This window comes from Otolemur garnettii, unplaced genomic scaffold (genome assembly GCF_000181295.1).
Source record: "Otolemur garnettii isolate 467f Iridium unplaced genomic scaffold, OtoGar3 scaffold00074, whole genome shotgun sequence".
NCBI classification, from domain to species: domain Eukaryota; kingdom Metazoa; phylum Chordata; class Mammalia; order Primates; family Galagidae; genus Otolemur; species Otolemur garnettii.
The window spans coordinates 6,519,911-6,546,509 of NW_003852469.1; the positions used below are offsets into that span (position 1 = coordinate 6,519,911).

The 26,599-nt window shown below is 53.7% G+C and overlaps 2 protein-coding genes across 3 annotated transcripts in view; one reads left to right on the plus strand and one right to left on the minus strand.

Moving 5' to 3' along the window:
- Positions 1-19,394, plus strand: part of BIN3 (bridging integrator 3) — a 47,417-nt gene extending 28,023 nt beyond the window's left edge. Inside the window, exons 3-9 of the mRNA XM_003793971.3 lie at positions 5,332-5,372; positions 5,750-5,811; positions 9,581-9,717; positions 10,234-10,274; positions 15,621-15,762; positions 15,928-16,062; positions 18,612-19,394. Coding sequence (XP_003794019.1) covers positions 5,332-5,372; positions 5,750-5,811; positions 9,581-9,717; positions 10,234-10,274; positions 15,621-15,762; positions 15,928-16,062; positions 18,612-18,758 — 705 coding nt within the window. The 3' untranslated portion in view covers positions 18,759-19,394. The remainder of the gene's footprint in view (positions 1-5,331; positions 5,373-5,749; positions 5,812-9,580; positions 9,718-10,233; positions 10,275-15,620; positions 15,763-15,927; positions 16,063-18,611) is intronic.
- Positions 19,395-19,674: 280 nt separating this feature from the next.
- Positions 19,675-26,599, minus strand: part of CCAR2 (cell cycle and apoptosis regulator 2) — a 15,393-nt gene continuing 8,468 nt past the window's right edge. Inside the window, exons 9-21 of one of the 2 annotated variants that reach the window (XM_003793972.3) lie at positions 25,262-25,484; positions 25,062-25,175; positions 24,613-24,776; positions 24,052-24,223; positions 23,736-23,966; positions 23,438-23,659; positions 22,548-22,692; positions 22,334-22,416; positions 21,623-21,769; positions 21,359-21,470; positions 21,069-21,257; positions 20,716-20,921; positions 19,675-20,513 (exon numbers count right to left, since the gene is read on the minus strand). In XM_003793972.3, coding sequence (XP_003794020.1) covers positions 20,469-20,513; positions 20,716-20,921; positions 21,069-21,257; positions 21,359-21,470; positions 21,623-21,769; positions 22,334-22,416; positions 22,548-22,692; positions 23,438-23,659; positions 23,736-23,966; positions 24,052-24,223; positions 24,613-24,776; positions 25,062-25,175; positions 25,262-25,484 — 2,053 coding nt within the window. In that variant the 3' untranslated portion in view covers positions 19,675-20,468. The remainder of the gene's footprint in view (positions 20,514-20,715; positions 20,922-21,068; positions 21,258-21,358; positions 21,471-21,622; positions 21,770-22,333; positions 22,417-22,547; positions 22,693-23,437; positions 23,660-23,735; positions 23,967-24,051; positions 24,224-24,612; positions 24,777-25,061; positions 25,176-25,261; positions 25,485-26,599) is intronic. The other variant, XM_023515530.1, reaches the window with a different exon arrangement.

Below are 26,599 nucleotides of genomic sequence, written 5' to 3' on the forward strand. Positions count from 1 at the left end.
AAAAAAAAAAAAAAAAAGGTTTGAGCTTTGGGTCAATACTCTTTCCCTGCCCCAGGCTTTGAAGAGATCCCAAGGTTTACAGTTCTATTACAGAATAACCTCTTCAGTGCCCTCATTCACAACGCTGAGTGAGTCTCTTCATTTTAAGATGGGGCACCATGACTGTAGAGCCTTTCATGTGACAGCTCCACAAAGTCTAGCACTGTCCACGTGGGAGAGGCCCTGGTCTCTGTCATAACAGCCCCTGACAGTTCTCCTTGTCTTACTAACTTCTTCCTTCCTTGGCACAACTCTCAGAACTACAGGAAAGACATTGCTCCAGTTTGGCGGGAAGTTCAGCACACATCTGACCAATGTCTCTATCTGTGGGAATCCAAAGTGAGGTCACTTGAAAGGAAATGGGCCTGAGTTAAAAGAGCCCTCCCTGCTTCCTGCAGGGGTAGGTTGCTGACAGAACGTGCCGTTTACCTCCCATGCAGAGGTTGACATCTGCAGAGGCTCCCAGCTGAAGCCCAAAGAATCTGGGCGTGCGAGTGTTGGGTCCCAGCCCGCTGCAGGAAGTGGGAAGGTGTGGCTCGGAGTCTCCAGAGTTTAATCCATGGCAGATCTGAAAGGGAAACGGTTTTGAGAAGGGTCTTTTATTCCCAGCACTCCCTACAAAAAACCAAGCAAACAAGCAAAAAGCCCTCCCAGCATCCCAACTGTTATCGAAATGGCCTTTGTTCTCCATGGAAAAGTATAGGCTGGAATGTACTTTCCAGCTTCTTTGCCAGAGTTTGTTGATGGAAAGATGCCTGGGTCCTTTAATTAAGGAGTGGCGAGGACTCCCAGGGGAAGGACAGATACAGTGTGGCCTCCTTCCCTTCCTTGCCTCTCTCTCACTTGAGAAGGAATGTGGCCCTCTAACTTACAGCATCAGCTCCTCCAGAGGGATTGGTATCACGTAGCAGTTAAGAAGCCAGGGTTGGGAGGCTGCAGCCTAGATTTCTGTCCTAGGCCTGCCACATGCTATCTGTGACCTGGGGTGGTCCTCAGCCTCTCTGAGCCTTAGTTTTCTCATTTGGCGTTTTTTTGTTTTGTTTTGTTTTGTTTGAGACAGTCTCATTTCATCACTCTCTGTAGAGTGCTATAGCATCAAAGCTCACAGCAACCTCAAACTCTTGGCCTTAAGTGATCTTCTTGCCTCAGCCTCCCAAGCAGCTGGGCCTACAGGCACCCACTACAATGCCTGGCTGTTTTCAGAGACAGGGTCTCACTCTTTCTCAGCTCGAACTCATGAGCTGAAGCAATCCACTTACCTCTGTCTCCCAGAGTACTAGGGTTATAGGCATGGGTCACTGTGCCTGCCTTAGTTTTCTCATTTGTAAAATGTGGGTGATGTTAGCACTTGTGTCACAGATGCACACGAGTCTCATACAAGGTAATCCACAGATGGCACTTAGCACGGTGTGGCACATAACAAGGCCTCAGTAAATGTACCTTATAGGAAGCTAGTCGATTGACTGCCTTTGTGAACCATCAAGGACTCACCTGTCCCAGGCAGTTCAAGTCCCCCAAATTCTCCAGTGTAGTCATGTCATAGGCTGGGGCTTTGGTTTCTCAGAGGGAATCAAAGCTGGGAGCACAGTGACTGGCTCCCTTGGTCCGGACCTCCACTGCCCAGGGGCACTGCAGCAGTGTAGCCAGACCCTGCGTCTTCAGTCTCATTGGCCACTCACCACCCCATCCTGGCCCCCAGAACAGGCCTGGGCTGTGCACTTGTCTCAGAATCTCTGGCAGCTACTTCCAAATGGTGATGACACATCTGTTCTTGCCTGGGCACTTTCTGGGAGGGAAGCAGAGGTGGCTGCCTGGGTTATTGGAAGTCATGGCACCCCTGTCATGGGAAGAAATGCTCATGTTATCTTCAAGGAGTTTCAGAAAGTTTTTGGCTTAAGGTAACCAATAGTCAGACACAAAGACAGCATTGTGTCTCTGCCCTCACTGTTCTCCTGTGCCCAGGTACACAAATTCCATTGTTGTCGAGGCTTTGGCTGGAATGGCATGTTCTCTGTAGGGGTGAACCATCAGAACCGAGCTGGAAGAACAAACTCTCTTCCATCCCAATCCTGACCTTCCACCTAGTCCTCTCTCACTCTCCTGGACCTGTAAAGTTGGCTGGAGCATCTCAGTGTGGACAGAGATGCCGCACCTCCTTGCATGACCAGGGAGGATGGAATAACTCTTTGAAGCTTTACTCGCCAGGTCCCTTGGAAGCAAGGGTTACCCTAGGTCTTGTACACAGGAAAGCATGTTCCTGGCTAGGTGGGCACTCTGTGAAGCCAGGGCAAAGAATCAGGCCACACTGAGCCTCTCCACTTGAGAAGATTTTCACATGCCAAGTGATGGGGCCCTCAGCCTCATTAATCCTCCTTAGTCACGTAGGAACGCAGGGAAGGGCAGCCTGCTTTCCACCCAGAGCACCCTTGGAGGAAGGTCTTCCCAGAATTTTGAACTTCCAGGCCCTGATCAGTCACACCTTAGCCCTGGGACCAGAGCCCTGGCCCTTCCCTTCACTATGGGTGTAAATTTGGGTGGAGACTCAGTCTGTTAACTAATTGAACAAATACTGAGCTCCTACTCTGTGCTGGGCCTGACCCAGGTACAGTGGATAGAGCGGTAAACAGCACAGCCTGCCCCCCAGCCCAGCCTTGGAGAATGAATGAAGGACATAGCCAAGGTGGTCATCTGGCGCCTGGTTCTCCCTGCACTAACCTTGCCAGCCTGGCCCAGCCCATCCTGGTCCCCTGATGTCTGTGCACATGTGTTTACGCTTGCATTGCTGACTGGGGTCCAGTTGTCTTCTGGCAAAGGCATCAAGAATTCGGAGATGTTCAGATCTTTCCCATTTGGCTCTTTTCCTCAGAATGTGTATACTTCAGAACGAGGCTCCAGTGTGTCCCTGTCCCTGAGCTGCAATCCAAGGGGCTGCAATTCTGGCAGTGTTCCCCTTGGGTCTTTCCCCAGTAGAGGAGACAGATCTCAGGACCAGTGGGCTACAGAAGCCACGTTGGCTACTGGAAACGGGAGGTGAAAGTTGATAAACTCCTCTCAGGCAGCGTTGAGTAGGACAGTGCTCTTCCACTGACCTCAAGTTCCTCATCAACCAGAATGATCCATCTGAGTTGGAAACCTGAGGTCTCTCCCTGTGCAAGCCCAAGCAGCCCCCAGGTAGGGAGACTAGGTATTTCCTGACATCCCACACACATCAGCACACGTGAGGGATTGCAGAAGACAGGACGGGAGCCACAGGCTGCAGCTCCAGGGCTCAGCGAACACTCGTTCCTCCAGAGGGTACCTAGTGCGTGTTCTAGACCTCTGGGAGAGCTTGAGTCTGGCCAAGAAATGCTACGTTTTAATTTCGTCTTTCGGAAAATAAATATTTTTAATATATAAAGGCACTACTGTCACATCAGAAGGGGAGAGGAGCCGTGTCCAGTGAAAGGAGTTAGGGCACTGTTACAGCACCCACACCAACACCCCAGGCTTCCCCAGGGTCAGTTTCCCCAGCTGCTGGTTTCCTATGTGCTTGGGGCTGCCTCTCCTCTCTGCTATGGGGTTACAGCCCCGCCAGGCACAGTGGCTCACACCTATAATCCTAGCACTTTGGCAGGCTAGGGTGGGAGAATCGCCTAAGGCCAGGGGGTTAAGACCAGCCTGGGCATCATAGCCAGACCCCAACTCTACAAAAGCTTTAAAAACATAGCTGGGTATGGTGGCATGCACATGTAGTCCCGGCTACTCAGGAGACTGAGCCAGGAGGATCGCCTGAGCCCAGGAGTTCGAAGCTGCAGTGAGCTATGATGATGCCCCTGCACTCCAGCCTGGGTGACAGAGTGAGATGCTATCTCTAAAAAAGTGAAAAAGAAAGAAAGAGAAAGGCCTGAACTAGGAGCTGGACTCTAGCCTGTTTTTACTGCCAGTTATCCCTGCGTCCTTACAGAAATCCCTCCCCTCTCTGGGCTTCAGTCTCCTCATTTGTAGCATGAGTCCTGCGCTGTCCTTGCAGAACTGTGGTGAGTTTATCTAAACCCAAATGTGGAGGGCTAAGGTTGATGGATTTAGACGCTCATCGGGTCAGTGTTGCTGGAAGGGTAGAGGTGGCAGAGACTAGTTGGGCTCTGATGGTCTCTGCAGAGAGGCACTCCCTGACCCTCACCCGCGGCCCAGTGAGAGTAGGGCTTCTGTAGACCCAGTGGCCAGAGTCTCAGGAGCAGCCAGGAAGGCTCGTTTCTTAGGTTATGGTTTTCAGTTAACAGCCAATGCCTTTTTTTTCCTTTTGCTTGAAGGACAGTTGTAAGCCCAGGCTTCGGAGAGCCCACAGTGTTCAGACCCCCCAGCACTGGTGTGGCCTTGGGCCTCTGTCCCAGTGACCTGGCCAGTACCCTGAGGCTGACAGTTACACCAGTTACACAGCTGTGAGGACTCTGTGCATGCAAAGCACGCAATGAGGAGGGCCAGTGGTTTTGGCTGCAGGGCACCTCAGCCCCAAGGCCCAGCTGGCCAGCCTCTGAGGGCCACTGTCCTGGCCGGGCTACCCGTGCTGCTCTGTAGGGAGAAAGGAGAGGCCTCTAGCCTGGTCTCTGTCATTAGCCTCTCGGACATCACAAGAGACTGTTGTTGACACCCCAGTTTGTAGATAAGGAAGTTTGGGCACCAGAGAAAGTGCTGGACTTTATCTTCATTGCAAGTGGCAGCCCTGGGACCAGGACTCACTGCCATTCAGTTTCAGTATTGCTAGTGCCAGGGAGTTTGACCACTAGTCACAAGTTCAGAGAGCCTTGCCTGAGTGAGCAGTAATAGTGTTGGTGTTCAGAGTGTCCCAGCTCACAAGGCTACTGTGCGCAGACAGATGGGCGAGCCACAGCTAGTGAGTGCTGAGATGACCCTGAACTCCAGACCTGCCATCTTCCTCTGTGCCCTGCTGCCTCCTTGGGTGGGATTTGATCACATTGGAAACACCCAGACTGCCCCAGAGTGGGGCGAGAGGAGGGTGCACCTCTCAGCACCTTCACTCCCTGTGTGGCAGAGCAGAGCCACAACCCGCTGCTGCTTGCCTGGCTGGCCAGTCTGGGAGGGGGGTGTTTCTCCCTAAGTCAAATACTTAATTAGTTCGGGAACAGGTGGGTCTCAGGTCATTAACTGTCTGTCGGTGCTTGTGTGAACTGGACGGTGTTGTTTCTGCAGACTCGGGGGAGGGTGTGGAGAGAATTTCAGAAGCCCAGGAGACTTTTTCCACCTCGTTTATAAAAAGTCCTTTCTCAATGATTGAGTTATCTCTTTCTCTTACAGGTTGAGAGAGACTTTGAGAGGGAGTATGGAAAACTCCAGCAGTGAGTGTCAAACCCCAGAAGGAGGAAGCGGGAGGCAGGGAAGGCCAGGAGCCCTGTGCCAGGTCTCGCTCTCGAGGCCTCATCTTCTCACCACCTTTCATGGATTGCTTCTCTGCCCCGTTAGCGCCCTGGGGGCTGAGGGCAGCTGGTTCACCAAGCTGCCAGGAGCTCTCCCCAGCGCCTGGCCATGCGAGAGTCGTTAACTCGTAGCCTTTGGGTGGGTCCTGGTGCAGAGTATGTAGTGGGCTTTAGTCAGCAGCAGAGTCCCTGTGGAGAAGGCCCCTTCTCCTCCCTGGCATGCATTAGCTCAGGTGGAGGGCAGAGAGGGGCCTGCAGCGGCATTGAGGCAGGTGCCCAGGCCCGTCCCTGCCTTGCAGGCTGGAAGAGCAGACCCGGAGGCTGCAGAAAGACATGAAGAAGAGCGCGGACGCCGACCTGGGTAGGTGGCACTCCACTGCGTGACTGGCCTGGGCGGGTGGGACCAGAGCTGGGCACCCTCCTCCTTCCGCCCCTCTTGGTACTAACTATGAAGTCACTACATCCAGAGGTCACCCAACCAGTGTCCCTGAGAAGTGGCCCGAGGTCACACTCCTCACTGACCAGGTCTACTTCTGATGGGGCTCCCGCTGGATGTGGGTGCTGGGATCCCAGTCCTGGCAGGAACACAGTCAGTAGGAGCTTCTCGTCGCAGAAGCCACCACATCCTCTGGGCCGCCAGCTCAGGCTGTCCTGGGGGAAAAGGCAGCACATCCCCTCCTGTAGAAATAAGTCCCTGGCCTGGTGGGACTAGTGTTCTAGTGGTGACAGGAACTAAAGCTGATGTCAGGTTGAAGTGCAGGACCACATACAGTTCAGAATAATTTTATTGTTACGAATGGCACTAAAGGGTCCATGGAGCTGGCAAGTTTCAGGAAGCAGCCAGTGACCCTGAGAGGTGCCTGGGCTGAAGAGTTGCTGTGTGAAACCAGAGGAGACCCAGGAGCCCGGAAACTGAGGTAGCCTTAGAGTAAGGGGATCCAGAAGCCTTGTCTGCGGGCCGTGGCCCAGGGAGCAGGCAGCGGGCGCTGGGAGTGATGGGGCCCCGCTCCTGACGTTCCTTCCAGGAGCCTTTGACTTATATATAAACACACATCTTTCCTGCAAAGGGCTCATAGGAAAGGAAAATGGTCCTTCCCTGGGAGCAGTGGCGTGGGTGAGAGCTGCCTGCCTGTGTGGGGACTGCTGGCCCTGTTGTGGCATAGATTGTCACAGCAGTGCTAACCCCGAGGACGTGGGCTGTTCTGAACATGACCTGCCCCTCACTCCTGGCCCCTGGCGTCTCCAGCCTATGTGTGTCACAAACCAAAGGCAGATTAGGGAGTGTGTCTGTTATTGTTTGTTTTGTGGTTATTTTGGTCTGAGTTACTTGGGCTGCGTTTGTCTTTCTCCTTCCCCGCCGCCGCCTGTCCAGTCAGGAGCTGCTGTGACCTATTATTCCCTTCCTGCCTCTCCACGCTGCACTGTCAGAGCATAAATGAAGTGAAGGTGTGTTCTGTTCAGAGCAAGTTGCTTTGGAGCCAAGTAGAGCGTGAGGGTCCATGGTGAGGAGTGTGGCTGTGGAAAGCTTTGTTTCCAGCAGAGAAACCAGGGTTAAGGGGGGACCCTGGGGCCTAGGATTGCCAGCCTCAGTCAAAAGCGGATGTGGCCAGAGAAAGCTCCTCCGAAAAACCCACGTCCTGGCTGGTCACAATACCTGATGGCCAGACTGAACTCTCACACGAAGGCATCTGAGCCATGGTGGGTGTCCTACACGGCACACAGCTGGGCCACTGCCCAGGCTCTGATGCATTGGGCTGGGTGAGGCCTGGATATGTCTCCAGTGATTCCCTGGGTGAGGCTTAGGCAGCAGGGCTAGGCCCACACGTTGAGAACCACTGATCCAGACAGCTGAGAGGAATGATCCTTTTCCTGATCTTGGTATCTCCTGAGCTCCCAGGACAAGATCTAAAACCCCCAGCTCAGCAGCCACCTGTAGCTCAGTCAGCAGACATACACCTAGGGTGGTGGGTTCAAACCCAGCCTGGGCCTGTGAAGCAACAATGACAGCTACAACCAAAAAATACCCTGGCCAACGTTGTGGCGGGTGCCTGTAGTTCCAGCTACTTGTGGGGCTACAAGACAGTTGTGGAGGCTGAGGCAAGAAAATGCTTAAGCCCAAGAGGTGAGGTCGCAGTGAGCTGTGATGCCACAGCACTCTACCTAGAGCGACAGCTTGAGACTCTGTCATAAATAAATAAATAAATAAAATACAATAAAATAAAATCCCCAGCTGTTCTAAAAAAGATCACCTTTTTTTCAGAAAATCGTATTATTTTCAGGATGATCAGTGTCTCTTAGATATTTGGATCTTACACTCCAGACTCCAGAGACTCATGTGGGGTCCCTCACTTTCTCTAAGGTCCAAAGATTCCCCCCACCTCCCATTTTGGGCCAGTCTGACCAGGCCCCTGTCCTAGTCCTTGCAGGGCAAAATGAGGGGTGTGGGTTGGAGCAGGGAGCATTGGTTTCCAGAAGCATAAGGGGCTGGTGTTCTTGATATCACTGGCATGGGCTGCTATGATGGCATCACTGGGTAGGGATTCCAGACCCAGGTCTCCCAGGGCCTAGTGGCTTGCGCAGACTCAGGTCCTTGACTTCTGTGGTTCCAGCAGACACCAAGAGCTTTAGGAGAGAAAAGGGAAAATGGGAAGGAAGGCTTCTCTTCTCCTCTCTAGCTTTTTGGATTGTTTTATTCAGATACAAAAGAAAATTAGAAGACATTTTTCAGAAATCCCCGTTTTATACAGGTTTTTGTTCTCCTTTAATTGTGCTGTCTGTGATCATTTCATAATCAAATCAAGATACACATAATGTTTGTTCCTAAACCTACAAAGTCTCTTCACAGAATTTTGAAAGTGTGTTTTCCTCCATTGCTTCAACATTTCTGGAAAGTTTACATTTCTAGCCTTCTCCCACAGTTTGCCCTTTTGCTGGGTGACGGCAGCACTCGTTCCAGATTCGAGAGAAACCCCAGGACGGTGCTCTGGGCAGATAGTCAGGGTGTTTTGCTGGCCTGTGGAGGGGGCTCAGGGAGGGAGGAAGGGCCCCCTGGGCTTCTGTTTCTCCTGCCTGGAAATGGAGAGGCCCTCTCCTTGGGGAGCACAGGGCTGGGGTTGGGCGTCTTCCTGTGGAGCAATGCGGGAAGGTCATATGTAATTAGCTGGGAGGTGGACCTTATGTCATTGATTCTAAGACACTTTGTCACATCTAAAGTCTCTGAAAGCAAAGTATCATAACACTGGAGAGTATGTCCTGGTTTGATCAGCAGCACTTTTTTTACTAAGCGGTTTATACAGTGGTGGAGGCCAAGAGCTCCAAAGCTGCCAACAGCTCTCCATCCTTGGTCCCATTCAAGTTTTCAGGTCTCCATTATTTGCACACAAAATTCTAGAGGGACAGAAAAAGACCCCAGAGAAGGGCCACGATGGCCTGGTATCAGCAGGCCAGAGTATGTCTGAGTGAGCCTCAGAGAAAACATGACTTTCGTTGTAATCTCTTCCTGTGGGAAGTCATTGAAACCAAGGGTTGGCAAGCTACCAGTGCAGGCCAAATCTGACCTAGTTTTGTCAATAAAGTTTTATCAAAACACCCATCCCATTATGTTATCTATCGCTGTTGTCACAGTGCAAGGCAGAGTCAAGAGGCTGCAACAGAACCCCCATAGCCCACAAAGCCTGAAGTATTTACTGTTTGGCCCTTGACAGTAGAATTTATGGCAGCCCCATGCCTTTATGTTACGTAAGTGGACATATAAACTAGAGTACTATTACTTTGTCTCTGAAAGCTTCACCTCCAAACCTCCCAGAGATATTTTTAAATATGCATGTTCTCAGGTTCTAGATTTATTGAATTAGAATCTGTGGAATCAGAACCCAGGTGATCCTACTGTGACCCAGAGTTTGGAAACAGGCAGAGCTGTTCAAAAGAATTCCCCAGAGCAGCATCATATAGTCGAGAACAAACAGTAAACAATAAGAACCAGCCTCATATGGCTTGGCAGGGCTTTGTCGTCTTGCTAGAGGGCCAGGATCACTGGAGTGCAGCCCCTGGGCCATAGGAGCACCCACTCCTGAGGTAAAGACCACGAACCCTGCCCCATCAGAGGTTCACTGAGCTCTGACTTCTCACAGCCATGTCAAAATCTGCTGTGAAGATATCCTTGGACTTACTCTCCAATCCCCTCTGTGAGCAAGACCAGGACTTTCTGAACATGGTGACAGCCCTGGACACGGCCATGAAGCGGATGGATGCCTTCAACCAGGAGAAGGTGACTAGGTGTTGGACTCTGGTGGCCAAGCATGGCTTCCCCTCCCCTCTCTCAGCCCGGTCTGGGTGGTGGCCTTCGCAGGCTCAGTCTGCTCCTAGAGCACTCTGAGCCCCGACTGTGGGCCGTAAGCACATGCCCAGCTCTTTCCAGACGGCTCAGCTTCAGCACCAGCTGCTTCCCAAGGCTCCGAGTTCATGTCACTCCCAGGAAGGCCTGAGGGAGACTCAGCAGCTCTGCTGACCCTCAGCCCTGAGCCTCATGTAGCCCCCACCCGCCCTCTGCGCTGAGCAAGGCAGACGGTGCTGGCAGGACAAGGGCAGTGCTGCTGCCGCCCTTCAGGCTGCCTGACTGTCACCTCTGCCTCACCGCAGCTGTGGTTAGGAGTGGCTTGCCTTGCCTGTCCTCCATCCCCTTGTTGCTGAGAGTCTCAGGGGACCCTTGACAGCTCTCTGTCTTCTGAGGAACTTGGTGCCTCCCCTCTCCAGTTTTAATATTATTTGGTCTTTCTTTTGACAGGTGAACCAGATCCAGAAGACTGTGATTGAACCCTTAAAAAAGTGAGTGACGGTCATCTAGAGACCATGGGCCTCAGGGCACTTATGGGAAAGGCAGATCAGCTGGCCACTGGGGACCAAGCAGTGTCACTAGCAGCCAGTGCCCAGACTCCCATGGGGACTGATGGGAAACTCAGTGGAGACACCAGTGGGGATCTGTGGCCTAAGGGATGATGCTCCAGGTTGTGCTGGAGCACCTGGGGTGGCCCAGACGTGCCGGGGGTTGCTGGGTTGAGCTGGCAGACATGTTGGCCAGCCCTCAGCAGACATGAGCAAGGCCTTTCATCTCGCTCTGCCGGATCGGGAGAGCAGCTGCCTACAGCACTGGGCTTTGGAAATGTGGGGGTGGCCGCACTCGGGGAGGGGCACAGCGGCTGGGTCCTGCCTGGGAAGTCCCCCAGCTTGTGACCTGTCAGGGTCAGGAATTCTTCTGTGAAGCGCATCTCCTGTCAGGCAGGCCCTGGGCAGTGATCAGACGGGCCTATTCCCTGAGTCCCCGGGGTGGGGAGAGCGGGCCGCAGCCTTGCCTTGAAGCTCTGGGATCACTTCATCTCCTTCCCCGGCCTCTCCCAAACAGGCTGTGACCTAGAAAGGCTCCCACTGCAGCCAGCTGCACTTTATTACCTCTTCTGTGGTGGTCCCTGGCAGTTGCCTCGCAAGGGCCTGGGTAATGAGCCTTTGCTTAATTATCATTAGGCCTGGATCAGGGCCCAGAGGGGGATGAGGAGTGGTTTTGAACCTCTAGCCCCTGATGTTGGGGGCTGTTGGGCTCTCCTTCTCCACTCTGGCCTGGGGTGTGGGAGTAGGAAAAGGCACTGCTCACCAGGCCCTGTGGAGGCTCAACAGTGTCTGAGAAGAAAGAGGTTTCTCCTCCCCATCTGCCCTGCCCACTCCAACAGGGCACCCACTACCCCTGCCTGCAAGTCACAGCTCAGCCCCACATCATAGGGTCACACGGAGCTGGTACAGGAGCTCCAAGCTTGTGGCTTTCCATCCTGGGCTTGAGGACACATGGTTCAGGGTTGGGTGGAAAGAAGCACAGAGGACTCTTGTGTGCCTGGGCTGCAGGCAGCCTGGGCATGGCCCCTGAGGTCGCCGTAGCCACCCAGCACTGGCAGAGCAGGGAAGGGGATGCCAGCTCAGAGATCTGGGGAGCTGACTCCCATCTAGGTCTCAGCACCAGCAAGGCAGCCTTGAAATCTGATCGCTGCCTTCTGCAGCCAAGTGCAGAGACCCTGCTGCTTCCCCCACCCTCACGGCCCACCACCTGCCAGGAAGGTGGGGGTGTGGCAGAGGGGGCGGCACCATCTCCGCAGCAGATCCGCTGTCCTCTGCCTGGCTGTCCTCTGCCTGGCTACCCTGGCTGGCTTCTCCCTGTCCCCACAGCCGACATGCGATCTCCCCCAACCACGTAAAACCCCACTGCTCGCTGCCTCCTCCTGTGGCTGTTTCTTGCCAGGAGAGGAGCTTCCAGGGACCCTAGCACCGGAAACAGGAAACTGCAGCTTTCCTGTCCTCTGATGAAGATCACGGCCACATGGCCACCCTGCCGCCCCCAGCCTCTCCCCAGGGGGCTCGGCCTCTAATCCCCCTTCCCTGGGCCACATTCACATGTCGGATGGGGATGCTTTCAATTTCCCTTTCCTGGTGGGTGGAAGATCCCGGCTGCGTGGGCACAGCCAGGGCATGGCAGGCATTCCCCACAGGGCCGGCTGTGCCCAGCCCACCTCCCAGCCGGCCTCCCAGCCTCCTCCCTCGCCTGCTCCCTTTTCACCCCACACTTCCCTGGGGAGCACGTTTGGTATTGAACCTTAGGACATGCACAAGGTGAGCAGTCATCACAGCTGGGTGATGTGGCCAGTTCTATCCCCACTTCTCTGAGAAGTTAGAGCCACACAAAGAGCTTACTTACAGTGCAGTGGGGAAGCCACATGGATCTCAGGATGGCACACCCAGGTGGCTACTGCCCAGTGCCGTCCCAGCCTGCCTCCTGGCCTCAGAGTCTGTTTCCTCATCTGTGCAAAGAGAAGATGGAACTGGCTTATCAGAATGGTGTAGTCAGCCTGTGCTAGTCTCCACCCTGCCCCGCTGGCACCCAGACCCCTGGCCACATCTGGGGTGGGGTCCGGCTGTTAGACCAACCCCTGCCACGGCCCCATGGTACATACGCTGCCCACCCTGTGTAGTTGGCAATGTCCATCTCATTGCTGAGAAGTAGAAAACGGGGACATGGAGACTCAGTGGAATGGTGCCAGGGCCAGGGGATAGGGACCTGGTCCCCACTCTTTCAACAGCCACCTCAGGGAAAGCTGTGTTCCTCCCTAGACTGACATTAGTGATCCATTGAATGTAGAAGGACATGACACCTGTCTCCACCCCCAGGGAACCCCAGAGCCACCCAGGTGGTGAAATAGTCTTCACCTAGTGGGCTGGGCCAGGAGAGCCATCCACGGCCTCTTGGTTTGACTGCGGGGAGCTGCTGAGAGGGTCAGGAGTGATCACAGTGGAGATAGGTTCTTCCCAGTGGGGCAGATGTCAAACAGAGAAGCAATGTTGTGCCCTCTACGTCCCTGTCCCCCACAGAGGCCAGGGTGCAGAGGGCTGGCAGGGGAAGCTATGCTGAGAGCAGCCCCTGTGGACACAGCCTCAGGACCCTCTCCCCTCAGGAAGCATAGTAACCCCTGTGTCCACACCTCCCGCAGCCTCCCACTCTGCACGTGGACTGCTGTTTCCTGTGTAGGCCGCTCAGGTCTCCTAGTCAGCAATCCTGGTGGGTCTGACTCTGGCCCTGGAATAAACCCCATCTGAGCACCGGGGGAAGGGCTGTGGGTGTGAGCCCAGGTGCAGGTGCTGCTGGCATCACGGGCACCAGGCTTCTTGACCGACGAGCATGACGCTGGTCTCATCGTTCAGGCATGCTGTGGAATGCTCACACACACTTTGCTTCTCTCATTATGATACCCTTGTCCTGAGGATCCGCTCGTAGTGATGCACTGTGGCCCAGGAAAGCTCTCTCCCTGCTGCCTCCTGCCTGTCTCTCATCCCTGCTCTGTCCCTGTCCTGAGCTGCCCAGTACCTCCCAGGCAGCCCTCAAGGTAGACAGCCATGGCCCAGGTGCTGGGACTGCCCAAGCAGCAGGTGGCTTCCCACAAGAGGATCAGGGTGGCTGCTGATGGCCCTTGGCCATCTGGGGTGGAAGGAGAGAGGCAAGTGACAGCTTCTTAGGTCCCACTGCCCCCGCTGCCTGGAGCCACATGGCTCCCAGCTGCCCAGGAAGGCAGAGGGGCTCCCCTAGCAGCTGAGACTCCCATCATAGCAACTGCTTTGGGCAAAAGTAGTGAGCCCCACTCCTCCCAACAGTGTCACTTCCTCGTGGTGGGTGGCTTGGATGGCTGTGTCCTCGTGGTGTCTGGTTCCCACCTCCAGTGTGCACAGTGAGGTCACGCTATAGGTGTGCATGGCACTGACTGAGGAGGGCCACGTCTCCTGCCTGGCAAATCAGCCTGTCCATGTAGGTTTGATTACTCTTTCTAAGGGCTTGTGGCTGAGGATTCGGAGAAGTTTTGGTGTTTTCTACTTTGGCTTTCTGTTAGGTAGAGAACCCATTACGGACCGTTTCTAATTAGTTTTAGCAGCCTTTCTTAAGGGATAAGCCCATGGTTACATCAGTCTGTTCCATTGGCCTGCAGCTCAGTTTAGGGTATTTAATGCTTTGCCAGGTTTATATTCTCTATTCTCTGGCAAAGCTATTCATTGCTCTGACTTCACGTGTACTCTTATTTGAGGATTTTTAAAACCACACTCATGGTCATGTTCCGTTAAGAGGCAAATTTGGGAAATCACGCCTTATGTAGTATCAGGACTACCTGTAGCTCACCTGGGCACAGCCAGGTGCCCTCTCAGTCCTGAGTGAGGGGCCGGGTCAGGGAGCCCACCCTCAGCGACTTCTTCCTGCCCATATCTTTCATCTTCCCTGGGTTCCTCGTAAAAAACTCCATGAGAGGGCGGCACCTGTGGCTCAAGGGGGCAGGGCGCTGGGCCCATATGCCGGAAGTGGTGGGTTCAAACCCAGCCCCAGCCAAAAACTGCAAAAAAAAGAAAAAAATCTCCATGAGAAACTGATTCTTCTGGTCCTGGGTCACCCACTCTGCTTCTCACCCCTGAGTGGCCACTGAGTCAGCTGTGTGCCAGCCAGATCATATGCAGCTCAAGGCTCCCAGCTTCTGTGGTAGATGCCCCGCCTGCCGTTGAGCCAGGGGCCAGTGGCAGGCGGAGTGTGCTGCCACTCAGGTGTCACATTCCAGAAAGCTGCCCTGTCTTCTGTCCACTTCCAGAAACCCTGCTTGCAGGTTTTCCTTGTCTCTGGAACTCATATTAATCAAGCAAAATGTAATATCCCTGTCTGGGCCCATCTCAAGATGTCATCCTTTGTAGTTGAATATGACACTAGCCACAAAGATTTTTCCCAAGGGGGCCAAAAATGCCAGCCCATCTACTGCTGCTGCTTGTGAATGGCCACTCCCCTGAGGACCTCTTAGTCCTTCCTAGTCATGGTGGGCAGGTGTCCTGGAGTCACTTCCCTAAAACATCTGGTTGTCAGTGTGGCCATTCCATTGGTAGAAATGGGATTTCTCTGTTTCCCATGTTGCAAAGGAGCCCTTCTGGGGAAGCAGCCCTGGCCAGGAGGAGGCTCGGGCTTCAGTTCTGCCACCTGCCGGCAGTGCTCGTAGGGGTGGGAAAGGGCACCAGACAGAACTTGGACACCTGAGTTCTCTTCTGGCCCATCTTCACCTAACTGTGACCCCGGGCAAGTCATATGTCATTTCTCTGACCTCACTTTCTCTTTTTTATTTTATTTTATTTTGTTTTATTTGAGACAGAGTTTCAATGCTGTTGCCTTGTGTAGAGTGCTGTGGCATCATATCTCACAGCAACCTTAAACTCTTGGGCTCAAGCGATCCCCTTGCCTCAGCCTCCTAAGTAGCTGGGACTACAGGTTCTCATAACAACACCCAGCTATTTTTCTATTTTTCGTAGAGACAAGGTCTCTCTCTTGCTCAAGCTGGTCTCAAACTCCTGAGCTCAGATGATGCACTCACCTCAGCCTCCCAGAGTGCTCAGATTACAGGCATGAGTTCCTGCGCCCGGCCTTCTCTCATTTTTTAAAATGAAGCTGTTGGACAGGTGTCTTCTTAGGAGTCTTCCGGCCTTGCCATCCCCTGGCAGGGTCTCTGCCGTGCAGAGGCTTAGTGGGTCCAGCATGCTCGGTGCACATTTCTGAATGAGAGATGAGCTGCCAGGCTGTCCCTTCAAGAATAGGCTTGTGTGCAACCAAACTCTGTCCTGCAGGTTTGGCAGCGTCTTCCCCAGCCTCAACATGGCCGTGAAGCGGCGGGAGCAGGCCTTGCAGGACTATAGGAGGTTGCAGGCCAAGGTGGAAAAGTACGAGGAGAAGGAGAGGACGGGGCCGGTGCTGGCCAAGCTCCACCAGGTACTGGGGAGATGGTCTGGGGTATGAGGAACAGAAGGGAAGGGCCTGGCTGGGGGAGCATTGTGGTCACAGGTGCTAAATTCCTCCCTTTACTGGGGGACCAGACCAAGACACCACGTGCTGCACCCGGCAGTGAGAGCTCTGATGCCAGCCTCTTGTTCCCAGGCTCGAGAAGAGCTTCGGCCGGTGCGGGATGACTTCGAAGCCAAAAACAAACAGCTCCTGGATGAGATGCCACGGTTCTACAGCAGCCGGCTCGACTACTTCCAGCCCAGCTTTGAGTCTCTGATCCGGGCGCAGGTAAGACCAGCAGCTCCTGTGCACACACTCAGCCCCAAGGGGTGGTTAGACATTTCTCCGATAGGAGATGGTTGTAGGCTTGGTGGGCACATGGCATGCTGCTCCTGTTGTCCCACGCCAGAAGGAAGGTGGCTGAGCTGTTCTCCACAAAGACAGCGGTACCCCCTGCTACCCAGGTGCTGCCCTTGAGGGAATTTATTTCAGGGCCCAGAATCCAGGGCTCTGAAGCCTGGAGGGCTTGGACTGTTGACTGGAATTTCTGTCTGGGCTCCCACAGTGCTCTTAGACCAGCCCCAGCCCTGGTGTGGGTGAGGTTTCTTTCTGTTAACAGTCCCCTCTGTGTCTCTCTCCTCTCTCACTTTACCAAAACTAGGCAGCCCCTCTAGGTCTCCTTTGAGGGGGCAGGTTCTTTGCCCTGGAGGTTCCTGAGGAGACAAGGGGTCTGCAGGCTTGGAGGGTAGGGGCCTCTGAGGACAGGCAGCCACCTCAGTGCTCTTCAGGTGGAGACCACAAGGAGGCTTGACTTTGAGCTACCAAGGAAGGGGTCCCTGAACCCCTGGGAGAGCCACGCTCAGGGCTGCTGCCTGATGCACATGGCAATGGAAAGACAGGCAGGCCAAGGGTGGCATGGATGCCGTGGAGCTGGAACAGAAACACAGGGCAGGACCCAGCATATCCTGCTGCTTGAGTGGTAGGACCATGGGAGTGTGTCCCTCCTCAACCCCATTCATCCTCAGATCTGTAGCAAGGATCATTCTCCCCACTAGCAAAATATAATAGAAAGGTTGAAGTGCCAAAGCCATTCTCAAGGGATAAGCCCATGGTTTCATCAGTCTGTTCCATTGGCCTGCAGCTCAGTTTGGGGTATTTAATGCTTTGCAAGGTTTATATTCTTTATTCTCTAGCAAAGCTATTCATTGCTCTGACTTCATGCATACTCTTGTTTGAGGCTTTTTAAGACCTCGCACAGGACCCCACTGATGGCAGTGCTTGGTGTCAGCCTCAGGACCCCAACAGCCCATCACCTCCAAGTAGCCAGCCCCAGGTGTCATGTGTCCCTGGCCAATGCCCACCACTCTGCTCTTGGCCGGGCGTCTGGCGCCCTCCAGTGTACGCCGCTATTCCTGCAGGTTCCACAGTCGCAGGTCCCAGGACAGCCTCAGTCAGCCCTGTGGTTTTTTGGAGAATGCCAAAAGTCATAGCCTGGCACTTAGGGTCCGGGAACCTGAGCAGAGTTTTTGCTGGAGCTGGATCCACATCCTCGGTCCATGTCATTTGTGTCATCTCTAGGGGTCAGAGAAACTGAGAGCCACTAGGGGGTTTTCCCACACTGGCCACTGAGGTGAGGGCCCCTTGCAGTGGCACCCTCTGCCCCTAGGAGCAGGCTTGGGGGGTGGGGCTGTGCTGTCACCCCAGGGTTGCTCGCAGGAGGAAGCTGCAATACCCAGGCTTTGGCATGCCCGGGCTCAGCCGTGCAGAAGGCGAGGGAGGGATGCCCTGTAACCAGGCAGCAGGGGAGCCGGGGTTGTTTACCGCCCCTCAGCACCACCGCCTCCTCACCCGGCTGCGCTGCCCTTAGTCACAGCAGAAGAGAGCATTCCCCATGACTCATGTATGCCATGGCTTAGGCTAGCAGTTTGGGGGACAGGGTGGCAATCCCCTGCCCTCCCTTAGGCCCCTGGCCCTGAGGAGGGAAGATGTTGAGACCAGCTTCCTCTTCTACCTCACTGGAGGCATCTGGGGGAGACTTCCCCCATCCCAGTGGAGGACTCCAGGTATCTGAAGTAAACAGAGAAAGAGTAGGACTGGAGTGTGGGGACTCTCTCATCAAAGTGCATGCTTTTGTTGGGTCGTGAAGGGAAGCTGAGGCAGGAACAGCCCTGTGCCTCTCTTAGGAAAAGTTCCTGGTCATCAGCCACTGGGGAGAGTTGTGATGGGGCCCCTGTTCCTCTGCTCACCCTCAGCCTCTTGGCCTATTGTTCCTCTCCCATGCCTGTCTAGAAGGATCCATGGCGGTGAGCCTGGCCTCTGAGCTGCACCCCTGGCTGTGCACTCAGGCCATGAACAAGGGTGGGATATGAGTTGGAAAGTTAGGAAGGGATGTAAAGCTGGAATCATGTCACTCTCCTCACTTTTCTTCTAAAATTGGCTCTCAGGGCTTTGGGAACTGCCTTGTTCTTATTCTCCCAGTACAGAAGTCTTGGACATGTCTCCTAGCTTAGGAAAAGCAGTCAGGCCCAAGTCCCAGTGTCTGTCACTCCTCGGCCTTCAAGGACCCTCCACAGGCCTAGTCATACATAGGCTGGTCCCTTCCAGTACCAGCTGCTGGAGAGAACAGGAGCTGGAAGGGCCAGCTGAGCCTGTCTTTGCCCTGTGCTGCCTTGAATGCCTCGGGGCTGCGGCCTTACTCTGCCTGTGCTGCCAACAGTCAGGGAGAGGGGCCGATGGAGGGAGGCTATGGCCCCACTGGGCCCCACTATCCTCTTGGGCTTTAAGAGCTTGGTTCCCAGAAACCTGGCGCTGGCCAACACCCTCTCACATCTCCCTAGGTCGTGTACTACTCCGAGATGCACAAGATCTTTGGAGATCTGACCCAACAGCTTGACCAGCCAGGCCACTCGGATGAGCAGCGAGAACAGGAGAATGAGGCAAAACTGAGTGAGCTTCGAGCCCTCTCCATCGTGGCTGATGACTGAATTCCTGTATATCGCGTTTGGAGGACTTCTGGGACATGACCAGCCCTCTGATCCCTGCCCTCTTCCGGGCAGGCCCATGCTGTTCCCACAGGTTGGGGTGGAGGCGGCCCCAGTCTACCTCGGTGGCCGTTTGCAGTGAGCATCTTCCCCTGAGCTGCAGCCTCCCCACAGCCCCAGACACGGGTAAGCAGTATAGCAATCCCCCAGGGTTTTACTTCCAGAAGAACCGTCCAAAGTATGTCCTGGCCAAAGGGCAGGGCCAACTGCAGCCCCGCAGAGGGCATGGGCTCTGCCAGCTCAGCTGAGGTCTTAGCCCTGCCTGCCCTGCAGGGTCCATCTACCTCACCCCAGGAGTCCACCAGCCCCTCCACTCGTTGCCTTTTCACTTCAAAGACTTTACTGAGTAAAGGCCCACAACCCTGGCCCTGCCCAGGGAAGAGAGCACAGAGGCCCTCAAGACCACTTCCCAGCAAGACAGAGGCTAGTCCTACACAGCAGTGAGCCCTGGGTCATTCAGGTTATCCAGGCAACGGGGACTCAAAGCAGCTGTCCCAACACACAGAATGTCACACGTGAATTCATAGGCCGCTGAGCAGAACTGTAGATTTATGTCTCGCCTGGATATTTGGGATTTTATTTTTTCAAGTAAAGTTTTCACTAAAATATCCATGTAGTATTGTGCCATGACTCAAGGAGAGGGGACAGCCACACCGCTTCCCCCAAGGTCCTATCACCTGTGCTGAATGTTCTCTCCCAACTCTAGCAGGCAGCAGCCAGCCCAGCGCAGAAGCTGACGCTTCCCACAGCCCTGCCCACCTTCTGGAGAGAGCAGCACCAAGGCCAAGCAGAGCCTCTGGGCTGTGGGCCAGGAAGACGGGGCGGGCACATAGGCAAGCACTATGGAGGACACACTTGGTTTGTTTTTGACTTTGGTTTATTTAAAAAACAAAAAGCCAAAAAGAAAAAAAACCAACTTTATATACAAAGTCAAACTGAAACCACAGATTATGGAAAGAGGTGAGAATTATGGGTAAAGGGAGAAGGCTGGGCCAAAGCCAATACCACATTCTGAACACAGGAGCCGGGGAAAGAGGTGCTGGTTTCTTCTGGCAAGTCTAGGGTGGCTGGAAGCAAGTCTAGGGTGACTGGAACACAGTGTTCTATTGGCAAACACAGCCCAACACCGAGCTTCCCAGCAGACTCCACTCCTGTGGTGGCCAAGGGAGACCCTTCCCCCGGAGCCTGCCTGGAACCTAGTTAAGATTTGTGCCGTCCAAAGAAGGGGCTTCTTAGCCCCAGCCAGACTCCACATCTGTCTCTTCAGTTTATTGACATCAGGTCTTGTCACATACTCGAAAAGCCTTTTCCTCCCCCATCTTATTCTAAACCGGAAGAGGACAGGAGAAAGTCAGCACAAGACTAAAAGGGCCCCAAGAGAAGTTCCAAGGTTGAGGGCAATAGGACATTCTAGGGGTGCAAAAGATGTATTTAGTTGTAAGTGGAACTGAGGTTCCTCACACATCTGTCCCACATCGCACAGACCCCCACCCTGATGGCTCGACGACCTCTCCAGAGGCTGAGCGCAGGGTCAACCACCCCTGCCCATGGCTCCCAGGTCTTGCTCCAGCTGCTTTCTGGTACCAAAAGGGCTCCAACTTCGTCAAGCACCATCACTGCCCTTGCAGGATGGCAGCTCCTTTGCCAGGCCCCTCAGTTGCTCGGCGCAGGCTCCTCCTTCTCTACCCAACTGTCAGCCTGCATGAGACAGTAGGCAGGGGCATCAGGACAGGCAGGCTGCGCCAAGGCCTGCCGACTGCTCTATTCCATAAGGGACCCATGGAAGGAGGACAAAGGCGAGGTGACCAGGCCAGGGAAGGGAGGGGCAGTGAGTGCCCTCCAAGGGCTCGTGACTCCTCACTGGCAGGAGCTGCAACTGCTCCTGGTGTCCCTCCCTCACCTTTTCCACCATGCGCTGCATCTCCAGCTGCAGGGGTGTCAGGCGCCTTCGGAAGTCCTGCAGCAGCCGCTGAAGCTGGTTCTTCTGTCGTTCTGCCGTCCGGGCCGTCTCCTCGGCCTCAGCCAGCCGGGCGCGCAGCTCCTGCATCTCTGCGGCCAGTGTCTTGTTAGCTACTTCCGTGGCTGAGAAGCGGTTATGGCTCTCCTCTGAGAGGTAGGGAGGAGGGAAGACCAGAGACGGCTGCTCAGTCGAGGCCTGGTGCCCATGTTGGGGGCCTGAAGCCTAAGGAGTGGGGGTCCCCGTTGGTCTCTGCACATGCCACCCATGACGGCCCGCATCCCCAGGCCGCTCACCCAGCTTCAGTTCCAGTGTGTGAATCTTGTTCTCCAGGTAGAGCCGGCCACTGTCCTGCTGCTCGGCACGCTGCAGCAGGCTGCCCACATTGATCAGGCTGCCATTGTGGGGCACCAGGGCCTTGTGTTCTGTGGGGGCAGCACCTGCCTTTGTACTTTTCCCAGAAGGAGGCAACAGGTCCAGGTTTCCTAGAAGGGGCCATGAAAAAGATTTAAGGACTAGATCTCCAGAGGATGAAGCTATGCCTGCCCTGCCATTGCCCAGCAAGGCTGCAGAGCACCAGACGTACCAAAGAGCACCTCTTCAGGTAACCCGCCATCTAGGCCTTCCTGGCGACTGTACTGAAGGCTCCGGTACTGGCAGATGTTCTGTGTTACCACCCTGCTGACCAGCTGCTTGGCCTATAGAAAATACACCCAAACACCCACTGAATAGAAGGCACAGACCTCAACCCAGAGATGTGCAAACCCCTAAAGGGGGGGGGGTGAGCACAGGCCTGGGCATGAGTTAGGGGAGGCCCCCAAGAAAGGACAGGGCAGGGGAGAAAAGTTACCTGCTCTGCACTGAGCCGGATCCCCAGGGTCAGGAGGATCCTCTCCAAGTCTCGCCGGTGCAAGTAGCCACACCAGTTGGCATCAAAGAACACAAAAGCAAGAAGACAGTCCAAGGGGAGCACAGCAGAGGGATCCAGCTCCTTGGGCTGCAAAGGAAACAAAGATAAACAGGATTTACAAATAGTTTTCCTAGTTGCTCCATTACCCAGGACACAGCTCTTTCAAATCAAGCAGCCCGTGCCAGGCACACTGGCACAAGTGTGGGCCCAGCTACCATGGAGACTAGTTTTAAGTCCAGCAGTTAGAGGCTATAGTGTGCTATAATCCGACCTACGAATGACCACTGTACTGCTGCCCAGACAATATAGCAAGAACCTCGGCTCTTTAAAAAAAAAGGGGGGGACAACAAAGATGCCACACCTGCCAAGCCAGGAAGACTTGGCTTATGACCAAAGGCCACTTTGGAGCACCTGCAAAAAAGAACTTCCTATGCTTCTCTCTCAGGAGAGGATCAGATACCTCCCTCTGACTGACCCTGACAGAGACAGTGAAGTGTTCTGGAGCCTGTGAACATGCCCGTCCATAAGCTAAGAGGCACATTTTGTCTTTGGTCCATCAAGAGAGAAGTCATCAGTAAGCATCCTTCTCCCAGGAGTGAATCAGAGGCCTTGACAAGCCTCACCACCACTGAGGCCAAGAAGAGGGCTCACCATGTCCTGAAGTGAAGAGAATTCCATCTCAGACTGGTTTGAGGCAACGGACCGGACCTCAGAATCCTCCAGCTTTGCTCCTGCTATAGAAAGCCCAAGATGAACATGGAGCAGGGCCCCGCCCCGCCCCCGCAAACGGGCTCCGCATTCCCAACAGGAAAACTGCAGGTCCAGAGAGCCACCGTACAGGGCTCGCTCTCACCAGCAGACGTACCGAATTCCTCCTCCCCATCATCCCTCAAAAGCAGCAGGTCCGGGTCCAGGGCCATCTCGCACAGGTCCTCAGAAGCCTCGCCCCGGGGTTTCTCTTCTTCCTCTCCCCCTGAAGAGGGTGGTTTGGGCAAAAGCCCATCCTCCTTCTATGGAGACAGCCCAAGGCAATGAAAAGGAATGTAATTACTGTCATTACTAACAACAGCAGCTAACATACGAGTGTCAACTATGTTCCAGGCACTGTGCTAAGGACAGTGTAGACACAGTCTCATTTAACATATTTCATTCTATTACACAGGATTCAGAACATATCCAGGACATTTCCACACACCTGGGGACTTCCCTCCATCCAAGAAGAAATTATGTTCACTTGATAGTATTGTGTTTTAGAAAACGTTTGGAAAATCTCTAGTTAGCCATCATGCAATCAAATACCCCCACACTTCGGATGTTCTTAGTGACTATAGTGACTGGGATTTCTGTGCTATCAGGGGCTTGTCAGCTACATGCCCCTTCACTTTGCTCTGCCACCTTCCCTTATACTAGGTGCACCCCTGGGCCTCTGATGCCAGAGTAGCATGCAGTGGAAGGGAAGGAGACAACGCGGGAAGCACACAGGCAGTGCCTGGTACTAGCCGCGCTCTAAGTGAGGCGACCTGGTAAGGGTACTAGCTGTGCTCTAAGTGAGGGGGTCCTAGCATTAGCTCTAAGTGAGGCAGTCCTGATACTAGCAGCGCTCTAAGTGAGGGGGTCCTAGCACTAGAGGCACTCTAAGTGAGGGGGTCCTGGCACTAGAGGTGCTCTAAGCAATGTGTTCCTGGCACTAGCAGCGCTCTAAATGATGCGTTATCATTTGTGGTCTTGTACTGAGCAGGGCTGACAGGTACTCACCAGTGGGGTGTCTGACTCGGCAGCTGTGCCCTCACTCTGTACCTCATCCTTGGACTCCTTGGCCACCTCCTCTTTGATGGCTTCTTCTTCCTTGGCCACCTCCTCCTTCTCAGGTTCAGGTGGGGACACAACCTTCTCAGGAAGGCTCAACAGCGTCTTATAAATCCTATAGCCAAAATCCCTCTGGAGCATCTCCAGAAACAGCTCAGCCAATACCACCACCTGTCGGGAGAGGCGCAGGGCCCCTGAGCACCAGAGAAAAGAGCTATCCCAAGCTCCCCAGGGCTCCTGCACCTACCTCAAAAGAGATTCTTTCTTTTGGCCTCCGATCCTCCACAATCGCATGGAGAGAGAGGTTTACACAGCCAGGACGTGCAATGACAGCAGGTTCTAGAGGGGGTGGAGGGGCCTCTGGGAGGTCAGTGTCCATTTCCTGCTGTGTGGTGGCCTCTGGAGTCTCTGCATTCCTTTTAGAAACATCTCCTGCTTGCTCTGCCGCATCAGGTGTCTGTTCAGCAGGCTCTGTTTCCTGCGACAACACCCAAGATGTGAACCTCTGGACCCGAGGGTCAGGGCATCTCCTTACCCCACTTGTCCCCAAGGCTTAGCCTTACCCCTGGGCCTTCCTGGGGTGGGGGAGCTGACTCTGCAGCTTTCTGCTGGCACAGGGCCTCCCACTCTTCCAAGGTAGGCATGATGGTCCAGATATCTGGCAGGTATACCACCACTGTCTGCAGCCGCCGTGGAGGTCCTGGCTGTAGGTACTGAAACTCAGCAAAGCGCCACCTGCACACAGCAAAAGAAAAAGGAAATGCTAACCCCATGACACATGCAGACACCACAGTCACAGGCGAGTGCTTCGGTTTTCCTATCAGCACTAAACTGGCACACACCACAACATGCCAAACTTCAAAAGTCCAACAGGAAAGCTGTAGACAGTGTCCTCAAGATGGTCAGCAGGAAGATAAGCAGACAAGAAGCAGCAAAAGGAGTGCCAAGCTGCCTCCTTCTCACACTCCCACCTGGTCAAGCTCATGGCCATGGCACCCATGAATGCAGCAGCTGGAGGTGAGGGAAGTAGGAGAGAGCTACCCATAAGAGGGTCGGGAGCTAGGCCTGCTCTATACTCTCCAGTTCACCAGCTGGCCACAGACAACACTTGGGAGGCCACTCACCACTTGGTGCAGGTGCTCAAGTCAATGCCAGTCTGGGCCTGCGCACAGCGGATAGCAGTGCGCACCAGCACCTGCGGGTCACCCTGGGGGTCAAGGCCATCCTGGGAAGGAGACCATTCACCTCCAACCAGCACTGCCTCTTCTTCTTTACGTCCCAGCAAAAACTACAAAAAGAGGTCAAGGATAAGAAGCAGAAAACTATATCCCCCAGGCCTCCCACTGTAGGAAGTGGTACATCCACCACACAGGGGTATCCACTAACAGCCACCTAACTCCAGTAAGTAAGAACATTTATGAACCGTATTCTCCTCCTGGGCAAAATGCAGGGCATTTTAGCTCTGCAACACCTTGTTTCCATACATTAATGAAGAGGAGCTGAGCTGCTGGAAACCTAATAGGGACTGGACATCATCTGTGAGAGCTCATGCCTCCTGCCCCCCAGCAATTACCTTAAGCTGCTTCATAGGGTGTTCCGGCGTCTCCCTTGGCTCAGTCATGTCATCCACAAAGAGCATGCAACAACGATACAATTCCTCCAAGCCTGGGGATGAGAGCAGCAGTACCTGTGCAGAGGTGGCAGAAAGAAGATGCTCAGAACCTTCTTCAGCCACCCACAGTAATATATAGTGAAGGGACCCAGTGAGCTTACCTTGGAGCTGTAAGCAGGGTCACTGTCTGCAGGGATGGGCTCAGCACCAGTGTCCGGAGCTGCCTCCTTCTCACGTGAGACCTGGATCCGGCTTGGATGATGGAGGGAGAAGGGCTGGCTCAGAGGGAAGGCTGACAGCCAGCTCAGGTGCACACATAGAACATCTGAGGGAACCAGGAGGCTACGGTAGCGACGCTGGAGTTCTAGGAAGTCACAGATGGGGCTGAAGGAAGATAGCAAGGGAATTCACATTGAGCAAAGAAAACATTAGAAGATGAAATCACGAAAGACTTGGGGAAAAAAAAAACAGGCAAATTGTTTTTCAGCATGAGAAAGAACTTTCTACGTAAAGCACCTCTCAAAAGGTAAAGATGGATCATATTTGACCACTTAATTTACAACCTCTATGTGGCAAGTGTCAAACTGAGAATAAAAAAAAAATACTCTCACAATACTTGACAAATGGATCATTGTCTTGATATAAAACTAATTTACAAACCAATAACAAAAACTTCAAAAGTCTAAAGCACTGGCTCTCAACCTTCCTAAAGCCACTACCCTTTAATATAGTTCCTCATGGAATCACAACCCACAGGTTGAGAACCACTGGTCTAAAGGAAAACAGAAAATTGACATCAACAGATACGTAAAAGAAATATGTAAGACGTAAAAGCCCCTGAAAATATGCTCGACCTCACTTATAATTAAAGAAATACAAATGTATCACTTTTCACCAGTTAGACAAAAATGAAAAAGTCTGCTATGATAACACCATTGGCAAAGACAGGAAACAAGCACTCCACATCCCTTGGTGAAAGTACAAATGGGCACAGCCTTCTTTGGGGAACTGGCATTAGCAATCAAAGCTTAACATACTGTAACTACAAAAGATAGGAAGATTAGCTGGGCATAGTGGTATCTATGGTCCCAGCTACTCAAGACACTAAGGCAGGAAGATTATCTAAGCTATAAGCTCTGCAATAGGATAAGTAAGACCTTGTCTCAAAAAAAAAAACTTTTTGAGCCAGCTATCCCTTTTTTTTTTTTTTCTTGAACCAGAGTCTCATTTTGTCACCCTCAGTAGGGAGCCATGGCTTCATAGCCCACAGCAACCTCAAACTCTTGGGCTCAAGCAATTCTCTTCGCTCAGCCTCCTGAGTAGCTGGGACTGCAGGTGCCCACCACAACACCGGCTATTTTTAGAGACGGGGTCTCGCTCTGACTCAGGCTGGTCTTGAACTCATGAGTTCAGGCAATCCACTCAGAGTGCTAGGATTATAGGCATGAGCCACCATGCCTGACCCTATACTCTTTTTTTTTTTTTTTTTTGAGACAGAG